Source organism: Alternaria conjuncta, assembly GCF_024043145.1.
Source record: "Alternaria conjuncta strain BMP 0040 chromosome Unknown scaffold_9, whole genome shotgun sequence".
Lineage (NCBI taxonomy): Eukaryota > Fungi > Ascomycota > Dothideomycetes > Pleosporales > Pleosporaceae > Alternaria > Alternaria conjuncta.
In genome coordinates, this window is record NW_026250098.1 from 1,150,690 (window position 1) to 1,170,556 (window position 19,867).

The 19,867-nt window shown below is 52.9% G+C and overlaps 4 protein-coding genes across 4 annotated transcripts; 1 reads left to right on the forward strand and 3 right to left on the reverse strand.

Annotated features, from left to right (window-relative positions):
• Positions 1-1,808: 1,808 nt before the first annotated feature.
• Positions 1,809-3,497, reverse strand: J4E85_006859 (uncharacterized protein; the record flags this gene model as incomplete). The annotated part of the gene is made up of 3 exons (XM_051471094.1): positions 1,809-2,323; positions 2,426-2,433; positions 2,485-3,497. The coding sequence occupies 3 exons, from the start codon at positions 3,495-3,497 to the stop codon at positions 1,809-1,811; spliced, it is 1,536 nt and encodes a 511-aa protein (XP_051325304.1).
• Positions 3,498-5,516: 2,019 nt separating this feature from the next.
• J4E85_006860 (uncharacterized protein) lies at positions 5,517-8,794 on the reverse strand (the record flags this gene model as incomplete). The annotated part of the gene is made up of 2 exons (XM_051471095.1): positions 5,517-8,201; positions 8,249-8,794. The coding sequence occupies 2 exons, from the start codon at positions 8,792-8,794 to the stop codon at positions 5,517-5,519; spliced, it is 3,231 nt and encodes a 1,076-aa protein (XP_051325305.1).
• A 3,457-nt stretch (positions 8,795-12,251) lies between these two features.
• J4E85_006861 (uncharacterized protein) lies at positions 12,252-15,991 on the forward strand (the record flags this gene model as incomplete). Its single annotated transcript, XM_051471096.1, has 2 exons — positions 12,252-14,173; positions 14,221-15,991. The coding sequence occupies 2 exons, from the start codon at positions 12,252-12,254 to the stop codon at positions 15,989-15,991; spliced, it is 3,693 nt and encodes a 1,230-aa protein (XP_051325306.1).
• A 152-nt stretch (positions 15,992-16,143) lies between these two features.
• J4E85_006862 (uncharacterized protein) lies at positions 16,144-17,145 on the reverse strand (the record flags this gene model as incomplete). Its single annotated transcript, XM_051471097.1, has 2 exons — positions 16,144-16,983; positions 17,047-17,145. The coding sequence occupies 2 exons, from the start codon at positions 17,143-17,145 to the stop codon at positions 16,144-16,146; spliced, it is 939 nt and encodes a 312-aa protein (XP_051325307.1).
• Between the last annotated feature and the right edge of the window lie 2,722 nt (positions 17,146-19,867).

Below are 19,867 nucleotides of genomic sequence, written 5' to 3' on the forward strand. Positions count from 1 at the left end.
GGGCAGCTGACTCGTTCGACAGAGTCGAATGGCACTACTATTCTTACTTTGAGCCTGGAACGTACGCCAGCTTGAAGTTGAAGGACGAGTCGGCTTTGCGGCACAGTAATACCGGATAACGAGAAAGTATGTACTTGTCACTTACATATGCCGACCGTTGATCGTCAAGTTCAGGTATGTCGCTCTTTACTCGAATTGACTAGTTACCCTAGCTAGCGCAACGAGAGTCAATCTAAAGAAGCACACCCTCTGCCCCGTTGTCATATCTGAGGAACTCGTAACGAGGAAACACCCGCGCATGCTAACACTAGGACGAATTTATCGACGTGGGGCTTTCGATCGCTGAGCCTTGTCGAGCATGGATCTTGTACAGAATTGGTGTCGTGTCACCTGCGCGGCGAAACAAGAACGTTATTCAATTGACTCAAGACCTGCATCTTGAGTATGAAACCTTATGAAATGGCAAGTTGATGCATGACGTTAGGCAGGCTACATTTCGGTGGCGTCCGCAGAACCGCCAACCAATAGTAAATTCGCCACGATCAGCCCTGCACGTGGGGTCCGTCTCTACGTGCGTACGCGCCCGCTGCAGGCACGTCGCAACGAGTAAAAAAGAATTCATGCTTTGATCTGGAAAATTTGTCAAAGGATCGCATCAACGCGATAGTCTCGTACGCTGTGTCGCTACGTCAGCCAAAAAAATTCCGACATGTCAATGTGTTTCACGCTCCGCGGACAGGCATGGCACGTAGTTTTTAGTACTCCGCGCCGATCTAAACAGACGCCCCCCAATTAGTAGACGCCCAATCTTACGACTTGTGCATATCGCTTAATTCTGTACGGTAGATACGGTTTAACTCAGTTAGCAGATTCGCGCCGTCCCACAGAAGTACGATAAGACCACAATCCTGCATCACAGGATCTTGTTCAGGATCTCGCTCTAGTCGACCTCGATCAGATCCCGAGATGCAGAACTTGATGTTGCGGTCCAGTTGTGGCTAGCCTTTCGGCAACCGGCTTTGTAAGGTTTCGGATGACAACATCTGCGCGCTCACACTTGTCCGGACGCACATCCGCCGTTCCTCCCGCGCGGTAACTAACACATACATGTCTTTCTGACACTTCCTCATGCGACCGTTTACGTCCAAGACCGTGTGCTTCCAATTCGATCACTGCGCAATACACGATCCGCTGCTTCCTACACGCAACCATCTCGCATCTGCCGGATTTTGCAACTCTCAATTATTCTGCCGTCGAGAGCATGGTGGAAACGGAAACTATAAAGACAAGTCAAGAAATCAACATACGAGCCTAGAGACGAGTCAAGATAAGCTGTGGACACCATAGTCCTCGGATCCTCCCCATTTCGAAGTAGCTGGAAGACAATCGAGGCCACCATCCCCGCACATTCCTCAACAGAGCACTTGCGACTCAGTATTTACCACCGTTTTTAGCCGTACCTGGCAACGTTTATGGGGCCAACTGCTCTCATTCGGTGGACTCATCGCATTCGCGTCTGGTGCTTATAGAAGCGATAGCGAATCCTGGTTGAGATGCAGCCACCGCATTGTATTAGTCTGTATCCAGGCTGCCACCGACACTAGTACGCAGCTCTTCTACGCTCATCACGGTAGATGCAGAAAAGCAAAGCCTCCGCAGCAGGATTCTCATGCTACGATCTTGACGAAAACAGGAAGTATTCACTAAATCCGGCATCGCGCATGGCGATTCACTTCCGCCAGTCAAAGGACCTAGCATGATACGGTAGCAGCCGCGATCGCTACCCACGTGCAGAACCACCAGAACTCTCAAGGACCCCACTGCACGTTCTTCAGCTTAAGCTTCATCCCATTCCTCGGCTTACTAGCGATCGCACCACCTACGACAACCTTCTCTTTAGGGTTTTCCATTTCCAACTCGAAGCTCCCCACAAACGCCGCAACAAGCGCCCTTAGCTCGGCTCTCGCAAATCTCTCTCCTATACAGCTCCTCGGCCCATGCAAAAACGTGAGAAAACTGTAGTTGCTGTCCGCCCCACCGTTCATCGTCGCGCGCCCCGTCTTGCTGTCGATCCAACGCTCGGGTACGCACTTTTCAGAGTCCGGGCCCCACAGCTGCGGATTGCGGTTTATTGCCCATGGAGCGATCCATACCATGGTGCCGCTGGGTATGATTTGGCCACAGACTACCGTGTCTCTGATGGCGACGCGCGCCGTGATGGGAACTGGAGGGAAGAGGCGCAGGACTTCGTTAAGGACGCAGTTAAGGTAGGGCATATTCTCCAAAAGGCTGGCGGAATTGAAGCTGGAGTCTGAGAGGACTCCTAGATCAGGGATACATTGCTGGATCTCGGAGCGAAGACGCGTTTGAACGGCTGGGTGCTGAGCCAATAGGTGAGACGTCCATATCAAGGCAGAAGACGTACTTTCATGACTATACCGGTCAGCTTTGTGCACGAGTGGACTTGAAGGTAGGGGTACTAACCCTGCGGCTAACAAGGTGAGGAGTTGATCAACCAGGTTCTTATCCGACAGTTGGCTGTCGCGTATCATGATCGACAAGATGTCACGGCTCTCGGCATCCTTATGCTGCATCTTTGCCCTCCGCTCCGCTACAAACTCGGAACAAATCCTGCGCAAATTCCTCGTCGTAACCCTGGCCCGCTCATGCAGCTTCCAGGGTAGGATGCTGACCAGCCAAGGCGGTAGGACAATGTTAGCCACATAGTACCACATCTTCTCCGCGGAGGGCTCCAGAATCTCCTCGTAGTTCTTGATCAACTCGTCATCGGCGTTCAACAGAGACCCGGTATCCCGACCCATACCAGCGAGACAGATGAGGTCCAACGTCACCCGCGATGTATACTGACAGATATCCAATACGCCATCTGGTCGCCCAAAAAGCTCCTGCCTAATCGCGCCGCAGAACTCCATCGACTTTGCGCAAAACACAGGATACAATTCTTTAACGTTCCTGAAGTGGAACGCAGGCGCTAACCTCTTCCGCTGTAGCCTGTGCTCTTCTCCTTCACTTAGCAACAAGCCCTCTCCCAGGAACCTCATCAGGAACCTTCTTGCTCGAGACGGTTTCTCGAAATCATAGCTCTTGTGCACCAGTACATCTGCCAGTGCTGCCGGCGTAGTCAGGATAAGTCTAGTAGTATGAAGAAACCCTCGTCGGAGGATGATGCCGTCGTTGGGCACTGTCTTCATGGTTTGCAGATGCCAGTCCCCGCCTGCCTGACGCTTCTTCAATAGCAATCGGCCGTGGCCGAAGAGCGGGATGAAGCCTTTGGGTTGCGGCAGATTGCGCAGTGGGCTAAGGAAGAAAGGATAGAGGACCATGTTGTGGAAGATGAGGACTGTGATGTTGAGAATGGTAAAAGCTAGCCAGTACGTGGTGAGAGAGATGTCCGGAAGACATTCTGCGAGCACATAGCGTGCGACGACTGCTTCAAGAGTCGGTAAGAGAATAGAGTTCGCGCCGTTGAAACTCATGGTTGCGATGCAAGTGCAAGAGAAAAGAAGGAAAAAAAGAAGATGCACCAGGAAAGACTTCAACAATATTGGGTATTTGATATCTCTGCTCCTTTTTGGCGATTTCTTTGTCTTGCACACCTGCAGTCATGTGGCGCGTGAGATATCTTGAGCCTCACACAACATTGTCCCCGATTGGTTCGTCTTCCACAGCCGCGGTCTATCACGCAGGTTCCTTAACCGCGTAGCAACATCTCTGTTATATAATTAAACATTGAATATATCCAAGCGAAGGCGTAGCGCTACTATCGACTTCGTATTGACAAGCCTGGGCGCCGGGCGTAATAGGCAGAACTTCGAAGCATCCGGGCTTACTGTTCTTGCAGGTGCATCACTCAGCTCAGCCATGGGATCAAAACATACCCACTACTGGAACGCGATTTCAGGAGGCTGGAAAGATAGCAGATTCCCTCTTATCATGGATCTCACCACTACACCACACTCTCTCCTCCCCTCAAATCACCACCCCTCTCCATCAACCCAACCTTCTCTTCCTCACCCACCAACTTCTCCGCCAACCCTTCCTTCCCACCCTCAGGATCCAATCCAGCACACCTGAGCACAAACCCACCAATCTACTGCTCCGCCTCGAGCGAATTCCGCGTCAACGCGTGATCATCTGCTTCGAAAAGTTTTATTTCCCTTTCGCCCCCATCCCCATACATATCGTACAGTCTGTCCGAGCACCGCGGACTCAGCGTGCGATCCCCCGTCCCATGAAGAAGCAATACCGGTCATGGCGCAAGAGACCGTATACCTTCCGTTTCTGCAGTCTGACTAGCAACCGTTGCGCACCCCACGACTCTCTTGTCTTGCCCACCAATAGTAAAGACGGGTGCGCCGCCGAATGACCAACCTACTAACACGAACTTCTCGATTTGATACGAGTCTTGTAGTTCTTTCATGGCGGCTAGCACATCTCTAACGCAGTGTTTGTTCCACGCAGGATATCTGTAGTCAAGTCGTAACGCGGGTACAGGCTGCTTTAAAGAAGCCAGTTTATCAGCCAAGGAGAGGTATATAGATGATGGACCCACGACGCCACCACCCGCGCCTGAAAGCAGGATAGCTGCTGTTCTTGTGCTCGGCGTGGCGGATGCTGTAGGCGGTAGATGTAAAAAGCCTGAGACAGAGCCGTCGGGTCCATCTTCAACTGCTATGGACAGAGGTCTGACGATGCATGATTTTTGGGCGAGCGGTGGGTGCGAGAGGCCTAGGTAGTCGTCGAGACGCGCCGGTTGTAAGGGTGGGGATGTGCGAGAGGTGGCTGATAGGGAGGTAGCGGGAGGGGACATGGTGCGTGTTAGAGTGTCGATATGGGCGAGGAAGCGTTTCATGAGGGATAGAATAGGTGGTATCGTCATCAGGAATGGAATACCTTACTACATCGCTGCAATGTAGTGTTCGCCACTTGCCATCTCTTGCCTCATGCTTAGTTAGGTATGATGTCACTTCAGAACTACACCAATCGAATGATACTGGGTTGCGAGACTGTAAACATCAACGGCTTCTTCGATCGTTCTGCTCCGAGGACGATTTGTCTGAATGCTGCGTTGCTCGAAAGAGGAAGGGGAGCACTGTAAGGATACGGACTATGCCCAAGTGCGCTAGCTGATTGGGCTTTCGCTCTGTTCCTGTGACAGCGAGGCGGCACAACATCATGACGCATGCGAAGATAACAGAATGAACGCGCACGAAAGGGTCTTGGAAAGAGAGGAAATCTTACTAAGGACTACGATTATCTCCTATGCTGTAGTACTAGCGGAGCATTGCTCGTCGACCAATTGGCCAACCTCCATCAAACGCCATGTCATGCTGAGCTTTGAGCTCTCTTATCCTAAACGCCGCTTACTTGCTGGATATATGATCCATTGAACGCCGACCTGGCCATATGAATCATGAAAACTGACCCGGACGCCGAAGTCCTGACAGGTTGCGCCCCTGTACCCACGTCGGTGTTGAAACACCTTCATTCCATCGTCACCTTTCCGTGGTCTCTAAGACCAGGGCCTCGGTCCCCGATTCCAAATCATCTACACGACCCGCTCCGATTTCCTCACTGCCTGCTCTACTCCTTGATGGATGCTGTGCAAGAACGGGCGAATCTGCACTGTCTGAGAAGTTGCCAACGCTACTCTCGCGTACCCGTTGTGCTACGCTAGCTGCGATTTTCTCATCCAGCATGGTCACCAACCGTTCGGAATATTGGTCCAGTAACTTGACCATGACCGTCTCCTCAAAAGCTTTGGATTTTATCCTTTCCCCAATTGCCCTCGCGGTAGCCGCAAGCTCCCTTTCCACCTCTTTCGCTATCTCTGGGCTAATAGTATCACTAGTGTTTGCGAGACGTTTCCTGTAGGCTCGCAACGTCCTGCATAAACTCTCGGTCGACGCTCCGATCTTGCTAGAGTCGCTGACAGGTGCTTTCGCGCGACTTCTGGCGTCCATGGAGGCACGGCGTTTGCCGAGTTGCGGGTTTTTAGGGCTAGGTGGCGATGGGGAGCGGTTCTTGTTCTTGCGTATGGTACCCCCGCCATTCCATGCTGTTATTCGGCCTTCGCGTGAACTTGTAGGCATAGGAGATGGATCAAGTTTCGGCGTTGGAGCCAAGGAGAATTTTGATACTTTTTTACGCAGCTTTGGTGACTTGCTCCCAGTGTTCGGAGGAGTCTCTTCCACGGGTGAGCGTTGAAAACGTGCTAATTCGGATTGTGAGAATACGCGTCGTAGAGGTGGCTTGTTGGATAGCAGATCCTGGTTGGAAGGCGTATTTGGGGCGAGCAAATCCATCGACTTTGATATGTCTTGACGATTGGGAGCTTGTAAAGCCAAAGCCCATGCAAATATAGTCCCGTCTACTGCCACTGTAACCAGTGACTTCTCGCCCAACTCTTCACTCACTTGCCCAGGTGTTTCCACAAGCGCAATATCAGAGACACCTTCAGTATGGCCCCAGTCACGAGCGACCAAAGAGCCGCTTTCATCGTAAACGCGTATCGACTTATCGGTGCTCGACACACCAGCTATTAGTGGAGCGCCCCAATTACGTGGTATGTGGACTAGGGAAGATAGAACGACGGCATCCCCACCATCAGTGTCGCATGCACGGAAGTTGCTGAGACTTTGACCTGTTCGAATGTCGAATTTGTGGACCTGACGGTCGATGGTCGACACGAGCAAGACATCATCCTGATCAACGTCCCAGGCTGACGACACTGGGGTTGCCTTCAACATGATAGCGCGTGACATGACAAAAGCGCGGGTCGTTCCACGAGCCTCCTCGAGAGACAACAGTTCGCGGACGACGAGGCTTCGATCGCTGGAAGAAGAGACTAGACGAGTGCCATTTCGTGAGAAGGAAACCCCGTTTACTGCTCCCACATGCTCGTCCAAGGTTTGCAGTAGATCCCAGGTCTGCTCTAATCGGGTGAACACTTGAACGGTGCGATCTCGACTGGCGGATGCGACAAACGTGATATTCGGCTCTTCGTGTATGGCGATGCTAGTGATTTCACTGGCGTGAGCCTTGAACTCTAATGTGCAGGTTTTGGTGTTGCAATTGATGAACCGCAGAACGCCATACTTGTCTCCAGCGACGAGGAAAGCGCCATCGGCAGAGACACGAACTGTCCGTAGCTCATTCGGAACGGCCTCGGGATCCTCCAGCTGCTCAAGCTGTACTTGAAGCGAACCTTTACAGGATCCTTGACTCCAGAAGATGACAGTCCCATCAGCTGCCCATGTGTAGTATGAAGCCTCGAAAACGTTCGGTTGTGTGAGACCAGCGTGTACTCCTAACACAGCATGCCCGTGCGCAGGCAACGTGTGGACGACGTTGCCGACGACGGCTTCGTCGTCTTCGGAGCAGAGTTGCGACAGTCGAATTGCTCGGTGTGCATCGACAGTAATGAGGTAGTCTTTAAGACAAGCAATTACACCGATTTGGCTGCTGTCCGTGACCGAGATGGATGGAGACTCTATGCGCGGTGGAGGCGAGGGCGGCGGAGTCAGTCTTCCAATCATCTCTTTTATGTTGAAGGTTTTGAGCGCGCCTTGGCTACCGGCGATGTGAAGTCGTCCCTTGACGTCGACTGCTAGAGAACTGACAGGAAAGCCGGCATCAACCAGTCTCGAGAAGCGATGGTCGGATTCGGTATCGTCGATGAGACATATGTCTCCCTTGTCAGAAGCCACGATGGCCTTGTTCCGGGCTATAGCGACGACGCTTGTGAATGTAGACTCCTTTAAATTCTCTAGGATGCAGTTTCTCCCTGGTAATGTCTTGTGCGTCGAACCTGAGAGGAACGAAACATCGCTTTGGCGCGCCTTGCTAATGCGCATTGTGGCGTTGAGGTCATCGATCTTCCAGACCTTGACATGGCGGACACCGACGGTGACGAGCTTGTTTCCCATCCATGCCATCCGATTGATGTGGCTGACGCACTTGTTGCTAGCATGCAGCGTGGCAGCTCCGGTGCGGGAGTTGATGTGCCAGATGTATAAGAAGCCATCGTTGGCGGAGCCTAAGCTAGCAAGGAAGCGCGAGTCGGGGCTGAAGGCGACGCAGTTGACGCCGAAGGTGTGATCCGAGAGAGACGTGAGGGGCGTGTCCGAGGGGGCGTCTGAAGAGGCAGAGAAGATGAGTACACGCGGTTTGTAGCCGGTCTGGAATAAGTTAGGATGATGCAGCATGAAGTCGGCACATGTCTCACCTCTCCGACGGCAAAGAATTTCCCATCCGGACTGAAACTGACACAGGTTGCCGCCTTGATCTTCTCTTTCATGTTCCAAGCTCTGTTGCTCGGCGAGTCTGCCCAGTCGGGCGCACTGGGCGACGGGAGTGGTGAGCCCCCGAAGCCGGCGTCGCGCAACGAGACAGCGGTGCGGTTGCGACTCTCATTCTGGGTCGGGGTGGATGGCCCGCCATAGATGGAAGCCGAGGGATTGATGGGGTTGGTGGTCGGGCGTGCGCGGTAGAAGCGCTGGGTGACACGGCCTTGGTCGTCTATGCACGCAATGACAGCGGCAGCACCCGCCGTGTAGCCAAAGGTGCTCGCCGACGGCAGGCTGTCAAAGGCATTGGCCGAATTGGTCGTGGTGCCGATGACCTGGCGCAAGGCAAGGCTGGCTTCGGCGCGTCCAGCCTTGACGGGCGAGCGCGGGGTCGTCTTGAAGAATGGGGAGGGAGAGGGATTGAGCTTGATGCCGGACCCGATGGCTGGGCTCATCATCCGGGGATTGGAGGGCGTAAGCGACATCGCGGCCTCCAGGTCAGTGGTGGAGGAGGTTTGCGATGGCTAGCAGACATCTCAGAAAGACGTCATGGCACTAGGCGCGCCTGCTTGCTGGGGGAGGGCGAGGTGAGGTGAATATCGCGTGGTTGGTAGGGATTCTCTGCTGCGACTGCGGAACGGGGATCCGGCCGCTATCAAAAAAGGGACGTGGGCGCGCAATTGAGCGGGGTGAGTGCGGTCTAGAGTGGTGACGGTGAAGGGGCAAAGAAGCTGCAGCTTGGGTGGTCGTGCATCAGACGGCGACGCGCATCTGAGGGTGAATTGGCTCGACGGGGCCTTTGTTTGGGCGGTCACGACACGCAAGGAAGCGACGATCTACGGCGCGAGGAACAGGCGGAGTGCAGCTCGCTAAACCCTATCACCATGCATCATCACAATCTCGTCCAGCCACACCAATTTCCCCATCGACTTCGCGACTTGCACAATCTGATGACATCGTGAGAGGCTCCGATATGCAGGGCTCATCGACGCAGGTGTCCGGCTGTTGTGCGACCCAGTCATGCATCTCCCGGGTAGCCCTGGCACGTCGGACCCGTACCTGCACCGAGTGCTGCGACGTGGCAGAGTATACGTGTGTACACGCCGTGCAATAACAACTTCGCATAGCAACGCGCGAGGTTGAGGATATCCACATGCTCTAGTGTCCACCGCGGGCGGCGCAGTGGAGTATCGCGTTGGAAAGGAACAAGTGCAGCACTCGAAAAGTGGGGCACACACATGTACAAGTCTCATCGGTGTACCACAAGACAATCTCAATTACGCTATCATGGCAAGAGCAGGACGGAACACCAAGTAGGAGCTTTGCGCGCCATTCAACTACACTAACATCCTTCACAGATACGCCGACACACCAGCAATCTGCTCCCCCAAGCCCGACCCGTACTCAACTTCGACACTAACGCACCAGCTTCCACCCGTTCTTCTTCGTATCCAACCATCGAACGTTCAAGAGACAGAACAGCGAGATCGTCAACAAAGATCCGGTATAGACAATCACCCTGACAAAGTCTCTGCCTTGCAAGTCTGCATCGGCAACTCTCGACACCAACGCGCCTGCTATCGGTGCGCTGATGACAAAACCGACTCCGCGTATGCTGGTCATCATACCACTCTTGGGATAGTACATCTCCGAGCCAAACAGCATCTTCTGCGCCGAGTTGATGACGACGTTGAAGACGCCGTTGCTCAGCCCGTGGCAGACACTCATACAGATGTAGAGTCCCACGTTGCTCGTCATTGCGGCAGATAGCCAGAACGTCCACGTTGCCATGGCGTATAACGCAGTGGCAACAATGAGCATGTTCAGATGCCCAATCTTATCTGACAACCAGCCGGTGAATAGTCTTCCTGGGATCCCTACTCCTGTGTTGATGGCCAAAAGGTATGATCCATGGATGATACTTGTTCCTATGGACTGGGCAAATTCAGGTCCAAACACCATGGGTATTGCCATCGTCAAAGGATGTACTAGGTTTGCGACTGCGAGTGAAGCGAAAAGCGGATCCTTGAAGACATTCCAACCGACTATATGGGTAGACCGCCTTTCGAACTTTCGGGGTGGGAGGGCGAGCGCACTAGAAGTGGACAGGACTACGAAGCTGAATATGGCGAGAATTCCTAACGTCCACCGGATACCGAGCGTCTCGAGTAACTTTGTCAGTGCGAAGACCCATACCGTGCTCCCTAGAGCCGCGCATCCAAACATGATACCTTGTGCGAGGCCGCTCCGCTGTGGGAAGTACTCTGGTAATATGGGCCCAAGAATATAGATGTGAATGCCGGTTCCAAGGCCGACCAGGAGTCCCTGACACGCAACAAGTGTTGCCAACTGCGTCCTAGTAAGTGACTGATGCGAGAGCAGTTGGGAAGCTTTACTCACCTTGTGGCTGGCTACTGCAGTTGCGAATCCGATCACAACAAACGCCGTGCCTAATCCGCACAAAGATCTAACGTGACCTCCTAATTGGGGAAGATACGGGTAGTAGAACACTCCAAAGGCGGCGAAGAGCCCTCCATTCCCTAACGACCCTATCGCCGAGATCAACGGGCGTTTGGATAGCTCGGTCTGAAGGAGGACGCCTTCCGTGACAGCCGCTTCTCGTCCGTAGTGTGCTTGGAACACCCCAAAGGCCTGGTTGAGGCCTACTAACGTAAATGCCATCAGACAGGTCGAGCCCAGGATGCGGCATTGTTGCGTCCGTGTTATGTGGTCGCCGGAATTTTCGGCATCCGGATGGGTGGATATGCTGGATATGCTGGATATACTTGGATGTCTGGAGCGCGACTTCTCGCGGAGCGAAGGCCGGGCGCTGTCGACTGAAGTCGAAGTAAGCTCACATCTACACAAAGGATCAAAGGTGCAAAACTTACCAGCTTGTTCAGCTTCGGAGACGTTCATCTTTTCTATCGCAACAAAAGGTATCTGTGTATCAAGAGTACACAGGAGTGCGAATACTGTCCTACTATTTAAGAGCTATACGTGAGAAGTCTGTTTCCCATTCTCCTATCCGTCGCGGAAGTTATGTAGGCAACACCATGCGCGAACTATGGTTCCGCTCATTGTTGAATTTTCGAGTCGCTACCGATCCGTGGTACCATCCAGTGTCATATCATATGAGGCATTCGCCCCATCCCGGGCATCTTTAGGCCATCCAACACATGCCAGTTGCAAACTGCGTTGGCACGCTCAGGTTTTGAGACCTCCGGTTGGTGAGATGCAGCGGAGTCAGGTCCCATTCAAGTGCATGGACAGACTATAGGTTCCGCATCAAACGGGCACGCAGTCCTGACCCACTTGCTCCATCACCGTATCCAAGTTGTATGAACTGTTGAACAGTGTGGCCAAGCCGTTTCAGAATGCTGCATATAATCGAAGTTGGAGTCATTGTACTCTTCTAGGCCTGATGTCGACATGGAGAGCACTGAGTGGTCTACCAAACTTTGTGGTCAATAAGAACGTTCGATTTTCGGCAACATATTCCTAGCTTGGCCAGAAGCTGGCCGCTCCCATGGTAATTTGTATGGGACGACGCAGCATGCTGCCTCGTTTGCACATGCGAACTCCTTCATCTCGATGTCTCTTGATGCGCGCATGCGCGCTGCATCGCCTACGTCATAGGTTGCCAATCTATTTGTGTTGACATGCACTACCTTTGCATTAAAGACATTTTCGATCACTAACAAGAATTAGCATCGCAGTCGCAGCCAGATATATCGCGATGTGCTGTGGTAGAAGATGGGCATAGGGCGGGAATAGCCGGCGCGTCTTGGGTGGACCCTGGCTGGGGGAATATCAAAGAAAGTTGACGATGGTTATCGCCATCAGACGCAGCGCCGCGCATTGCCTCCACCCCTCCGCAGCCTACGCCAACTCCTGTAGGCTCCCTTCCTCCCCAATTCTGGGAGCGCCTTCGACGTCCGTATGTACGTGATTCGGTCCGCACTGCGAGTGTCTACGAAACGACCTCCAGCGCGCTTTATTCGCGGCCGCCGCTACCCTTCGACACCACGATTACGAGCATTCCACACCACACGCACCCTCGCCCAAGCCGCAAACCCACCGCCCACGCCCAATAGCACCCCCGCCGACCAAGATGACGTCAACAAGACGGACCGAGAGAAGGCAGCAGCAGCAGTGGAGGAGCCCGCCGACAGTGCGGTAGCATCAGAAGACCCAGAGGTTCTGGCACAGAAGCTGCAGCGATCGCGGGAAACCTCACGCAGGTACTCGGCTGCCTTGCGACGCCAGCAGCGGGGGAAGAAGACGCAAGGGCTGCCGCCTGTCCACATACCTGACTGGTTTCTGAAGAAGAGGGTACTACGCCGCCAACAATATCTCGCAGACCCACAAGTAGCCAATGCGCCCACGGTTCTCTCTGTTCAAGTCGCCCATGCTGAGTCCGGAGAGCATGCCGCGTGCACCATACCGGCTCCACGCGACTCGGACGCTACCCAGATCCTGTCGCGACTAGTGCGTGGCCTGTGGAACAGGCGCCTGGACGATCACGAGAAGCTCAAGGTGGAGAGGTATCTTGAAGAGCAGATGGCACCGATCGATCAGGCGGAAACACACCAGTCACAAATCCGGAATGACGAAGCAGTCGCTAGCACCGAAGCAGGGCGCCCGGACGAAGTACCCATATCCACAATCACCGAAGACACTGCTTTCATGGACGCTTGGTCTAAGCTGAGCAAGATTCAGAACGACAAAGACATGGATCCGCGCCAGAAAATCGAGGCCATGAAGAAGCAGAGTGCCAAATTGGGCATGGTTGCGAGGAAACGGGAAATCGCAAAGACTCGGCAGGCGGGCAACTCCAGACGCCTATCGTCCTTGGTCGTTGCTGAGATCCGAGCTACTATGGCTGCGTCTCTTTCCTCCTTGCACCCAGCTGGCGACTCGTTCCCTGTTACAAAGACAAACCTTAGCCTTCACTCACCCATGGCTGAGCACGAGCCATTGATAGATGAATGCGTAACATCTACTGCTCTCGAAATGGGCGCTGACGTTGTTGTCCTAAAAGCTCAAGACCTTGCTCATCTTGCTGGAGATTACCTTGGCGAAGGAGCAGAGCCATCACCACGTTCGATACGCTCGCTGGGCTACGAAGCATACCGCATGAACACAGATCTCGGCGATCTCATGAGGGACATAGAAGACTCTATCGCTCAGGACGACTCCGAGTGGAATCAGTCTTCGTCGACGGATCAGCCTGATCCCAATTCAATGCGCCCCCGTGCTATACCCCTCTCCATAATTTCTCTAAAAGGCTCTCTTTCACCTGCCTTGCGGGCTATGACACAAAGCTTGAAGGGCATGGGCCTGTCAGCAGGCGAATTCGGAACGTCTGATGCGACAGTCGATGAGTCTGGGCGCAGTCAAAACCCTGGGGACGTACAGCTTGAGGATCTGAAGTTAGCCGCCCTCTTAGACGCACTAATTGATGCGGGTGATCTGAAGCAAAGCCGTGGTTTCGTCGACAATACCCAACCTTCCCACTCGTCTGAAGAGTCTCAAACATCGTCAAAAGCTCCTGCCTTTTTCGACTACTCTCTGAAGCAAGAAGGTGCCGAGCTTGAACTCAACTCTGCCTTACCGTCTCCTGCAAAGGCAGACATCAGCATGAGTGTCAGAGTTGGTTCAGCTGCGAGGACCCTTAACGCCCCGACAAAGTCTAAGGTTATCTATATCCCGGACTTCAAACAACTAAATGCTACACACTATGGTGGTCGTATCGTTCAGAAGCTGGAAGAGCTTGTTCGCAAGCGCCGTAGTGCTGGAGAAAGCGTCATGATTGTGGGAAGCACTTGTTCACGCGACCTCACGCCTGAACTATCCGCCAGGTGAGGAGTACCCGCAACGTAGAAACGGCCAAGCTAACACACACCAGCGGAGTTCGTGCTCTCCAAAGCGAAGGCGAAAGCGGCTTCTTCAGGACCATTGTCGTCGCATCAGAGTCCGGCAGCAGTAGTACACCAAACTTCGACGAAGCTCTCGCATCGTTGGGTAGCAACTCTGCGTCGTCGATTGACCTTTCAACAGCAGAAAAAGATAAATTCCGACGCATCAATCTATGGCATATCCAAGACATGCTTCGCTCATTAGATCCAGCGGCGGCTGCAAATATCTCGAATCTAGAGCAAAGTCCTTTCCGATTCGCTGAGTGGGCGCCTATATTCCATTCATCACAGTTCGGCCGTGTGTTGAGTTACGATGAGGTACACAGGGTGGCATTGACAGCTCTCGGCCTGCTTATCACACGCCCAGTAAGCGAGGCAGTAGCCTCTGAGGACGCACCGGCGCAAGTAAGCTGGGCACATGTTGCGCTTGCTATGGGACTGCTAAAGTCTAGTGACACAACTAAATACACCTCTTTCGAGAAGGCTGCGGCAGCAATCCCAAAACGCTCCAAAAACGCTTTTGGTAATCAGGAAGGAGGGTTTGAAGCAGACCTGGGCAGGAAACGTCCAGACGAGAAGAGCATGCAGCGTCAACGAAATCTACAACGCATAGCATCTACAGCCAACAAGCACGAAAAGCGGCTCATGCCCGGTATCGCAGACCCGGATCAGATCAAAACGACCTTTGACCAAGTACATGTGCCCACCGAGACGGTAGACTCGATACGAACCATTACCTCATTATCACTACTACGACCTGAGGCGTTCAGCTATGGTATTCTAGCGACGGAGAAGATATCTGGCGCCTTATTATACGGACCTCCAGGCACAGGAAAGACGCTTCTAGCCAAGGCTGTAGCGAAGGAGAGTGGCAGTACGGTACTCGAGGTTTCCGGCAGCCAAATCATGGACAAGTATGTGGGCGAGGGCGAGAAGAACGTGGCAGCAATCTTCTCCCTAGCACGGAAGTTATCGCCATGCATCGTCTTCCTCGACGAAGCAGACGCTGTCTTTGCATCCCGAGACGCAATGCGCGAACGAACGTCGCATCGCGACATACTCAACCAATTCCTGAAAGAGTGGGATGGCCTCAATGACCTTTCCGTCTTTGTCATGGTAGCTACAAACCGACCTTTCGATTTGGACGACGCTGTCATTCGCCGACTACCCAGACGATTGCTGGTAGATTTACCCACGCAAGCCGACCGGAAAGAGATCTTACGCATACATCTCAAGGGCGAACAACTCGATGACTCTGTCGATCTAGCAGACATTGCCAAGCGTACCCCGTTTTACAGCGGAAGCGATCTCAAGAACATTGCCGTCTCTGCCGCCCTCGCATGCGTCAAGGAAGAGAACGAACAGGCCGCCATTGCCGCTGCGAAAGCCAGTACTGAGTCTGAGTCTGAGGCCCCATCCACTTCTGATTCAGAAACATCGGAATCTACGACCGCAGCCACATCCACAGCCTCTGAATCCTCCCAACAACAACCCTCCTCGCCATCAACGCCACCAAAAGCCCTACACCTCGTCCGCGGCCAAAACTACATATTCCCCGAGAAACGCATCCTACACTCGCGCCACTTTGACAAGGCATTGCAGGAAATCAGCGCCAGTATCAGCGAAGACATGAGCAGTCTGAGCGCGATCAAGAAGTTTGACGAGCAGTATGGCGATCGCAAGGGGAACAAGCGGAGAAAGGACTTTGGGTTCGGGATGATTGCTGAGAGGAATGAGAGTGCGGCTAGGGTGAGGATATAGACGAAGTAGGAAGTAGGAAGTAGGTAGGGGATAGCTGTGTGTTAGGGAAGTGCATGGGCGGGTGGAGAAGACTGGTGCATGTATATGCTGTACGAGTAGACGCTAGTCATGAAGTTGAAGAATGAGTATATATTATCCTACAATCCATGACCTTACCTCAACATCTCCTCAACCGTCTCCTCCAACGGCTTCGGCGCCCTCCCCGCCTCCTTGAGCAACGCCTCCAACGTCCCATCATCAATCTCGCATTCGCCGTCTTTGAGCGCATCATACGTGCTGCTCCACCACTCCACACTCGGCCTCTCCATGCCCTTCTCACTCACATAGTAATCCTCATACTCCTTCCTACTCACAACCTTGAGCTTAACCTCCTCGCCCCGCACTTTACTCACAATGCGCGCAATATCCGCCAACGAATGAGTTTTCTTCTGCGACAGGTAAAACGTCTTTCCGGTCCATTGCTCGCGCGGCGCGGCAAGTACTTTCGCTGTGCAGAACGCCATGTCAGGTATACTCGTCCAACTCACCTTGCCATCTCCTGCTACTACTACTTCTTTCCTCGTCTCCGCTGTAAGACCGAAATAGTATCCAAAGTACAGCGGCCAACTCTCGTTATACAATCCCTCTCTAATTACCGTGTATGTGCACTTCCCTTCCTTTGCCAGATCGGACAGATACTTTTCCGTGCGAATATGCGCGCGCATGACACCGGCTTTAGACGGATTCGCGAAACCGAGCGAGGTGTAGTAGATGTGCTGCACGCCTGCTTTGAGCGCGGCGTCGATGGCGGCGCGGTGGTGGGCTTCGCGGCCGTGCCAGAGGGGCGCGTTGTTGTAGTCCATTTCGATTCTGGGGGTCGAGACGAGGAAGAGGGATGTGCAGCCTGCGTAGGCGGTGGTGAGGGAGGAGGGGTCATCGAAGTTGGCCTGGCGGAGGGTGATGGATTGGGCGCGCAGGGGGGCGAAGCGTGAGGAGGAGGGGTCGCTGGATGTCTGTGAGGGTTGTTAGTTATGAGAATAGGGAATTGAAGAGGATAGATGGGAAGAGAGACGTACGCATACTACAAGCTCCTTTGGGTCAATGAGCTTGTTGTCGAGGATGGCGTTTAGCACGGCGCCGCCGAGCTTGCCTGTTGCGCTGGTGAGGGCTAACATCTTGATTGCCGTATGCTTATGTGTTCCTGTCAGACTTCGTTTCCAAAGAACGGATTGCCTTTGCTATTCCAGAGACGCGTCGTGATTTAAAAATGTCACGTCGATGACTTCATCGCTAATCAGGGTCCACGGCAGTTGCTGGTGGGGCAGATCGGTAGATGATTTCTGGAGTCGGCATCGTTGTGCAATCGCTTTTTACTAATTAGACAATCGACCTCCTTCGCGATCGTACCTAGGCAGTTGCGGTCATCCGTAAGTTGGTATGGTACGGAATCAGTTGCGGCGCGTGTTCAGATGGTTGGTGCGGCGGAAAGCTAGCTCTTCTTACTGCACCTCCCCAACCCCTGCTATACTAAACACAGCACCGGCGTATCTTCGACTGCACACCTACTACTACTTGAGTAGCCAGAATCTAAGCAGGACTAAACACCTTCAATAAGTTCATATTATCGTAATCGTCTGCGTTTCAAAGCCAGAATGAAAGCTAATGTTCTCCGGATCATCCTCGTCAAAACCATGTGAGAGCATTCCCACTCGACGATACTTTCCAGGTGAGGCTGGTACAAGTACCAAGCCGCAACAGTGGGTATTGATAGAACAACCACTACGCATCAACAAAACAGCCAAAACTGAATCGTTGGCATCCACATAACCGTCGGGTAGGCTAGCATCCCAGAATAGATGCGTATTCCTTTGATACTTTAAGAATGTGCTGGAGAGACGGTCATCGTGCAGCCATTCCATCCACATGACGGGTGCTATTATGGTCAAGAAGCCGTCGTATATCTTTCCAAAGGTCGTGTTTGGGGGATATTGCTCGATGGAGACAACCACTACCCGGGCTAACTTGGTATAGTCATGCTCTTCACGTAGGTTGTGAAGTTTCGTAGTCGAGGGCAAGATGGGGCCTCTATCAACTGCAGCCCAAGACCATGAAGGCGCACGGTACTCGACTGGGCGCGGTGGTAGATTCCCTGAGCTCGACCAACAAAGGTCATATATCAGAGTCTCTTTCCAAAGACCTGCGAGATAGGTGTAACCTGTATAGTCTTTGTATAAGTCGGCGATGGCTGATAATGCCGTAAGTTTATCCAACGGAAAGGTAAGACTTCGCTTTGTGTAGTCGTCTACAATTTCATGCCACTTTGGTAAGGTCCGAAGATTCGAGTAAGGACTGTAGAGCCGGTTCTCCATCCGCACACTTCGATCTTTGTACCATTCTAATAACGACCCAGCGCCTTCGCACCGCTTGTTTGTGTAGCAGTATAGTACCACTTGATTGTACTTGAAATCGAGAACTCTGGGTGATAGGTGGCGCTCTTGGTATGTCCAGGCACGGTTGTTGATGGGTTCGTATTTTCGATCGCATTGGTTGTGAAGGAATATGACTTCATCTTCACTCGAGCTGTCCTTAGCGAGGTAACGTAGTGAGATGGGAACCTGGACATCCTTATCTGCACTCCTGTGAACGTAACATCGACGTTGTAGAAATCCGTCTGAGACGCTTGCCGCGGTCGACGCTGAGATAGTAACCCATGCCCTTCGATAGATCTGTGGCATAGATGCCAATTCTCGCGTGACATCTTTTGGGTCATCTTGTATGATGCAGAGTGAGTCCACCCAAAGAAATTCCAAGGAAAGGCCTCTGCAGACTGCGACTGCGTCTTTAAGCGTTTGTGGCAGGCTGTTCACACCAAACCCAGTCTTTAATCCCGCAACGGAAGCAATTGTAGATTTAAATGACTGGTCTCCGCCCCAGACGTAGCTCAGAGCGGCCCATTTCACTCCAACCCCTTGCCAGTGTTCAGTCAGACGGACGGTCACTTCGTCTTTTGCAGCGGCAATCTGTAACAGTCTGTGCGGTGCAAACTCTACATGCTCTTGTCGGCAAAGAGTATGTGAGGAGTGGCACTCTGTGAGCCAGTCAGACATCTGAGCAAGACTGGATTCTGTTGCTACGTCGGCATTGTAGCTCTCTGGCAAATTATCTCCCACTTCCCTCACAGCTTCTCCTAGAGACGATCAGCTATAAACTCAATGGTTTCTCCCATTGCTCGACACACCTGTCACTCCGGTCGCTGTCATGTCAACGGAGGGTATATATCTCATCTTGGACAGCTCTTTGTACTTGAAGGTCAGTATGGTAGGGCTTACCCTATGGCGGCACGAAGACAATTCGATCCAGACCCCTCCATGACCCCATAGAGACCTAAGCGAATTCAGGCGGTCATAAATTGACGAGGAGTACGGTCGCACACCCTCGTGTGAAGTGAGGAATTTGTATTCGAGTCCAGCCAATTCGCGAATGTGTGAAGCCTGGTAATCCTCACAGTCGGAGCATCCTGAACAGACCAGTAGATGCCCAGGCCATTTCGCAGAGGCAAAGAGTAGTATGAGCTCGCATCGGTCCTTGACGGCCTGTCGCAATTCAGCTATAGTGTGCGGGAGTTTGATGCGACTTGGTCGTTGAATGAAATGTTCTCGACGGAGCACGATCCGCTGACAGTGTTTACAGCTGTGAGGCGGAATGGGATGATGAGACTCTGGCTCGTCGGAGTCGACGCGAGACATTGGAACGTTGGAAGCGAATGAGTGCGATTAGTGAGCTAGGGAAGTTTGAAACTCTAATGTAAAGTTGTCGCCTAACATGGTGGCGGCTGTGTATCTTCAGCTCGTCCGCATTAGAGGATTCCGGGTGCTGATGCGGGGCTGGCGAGAGAGT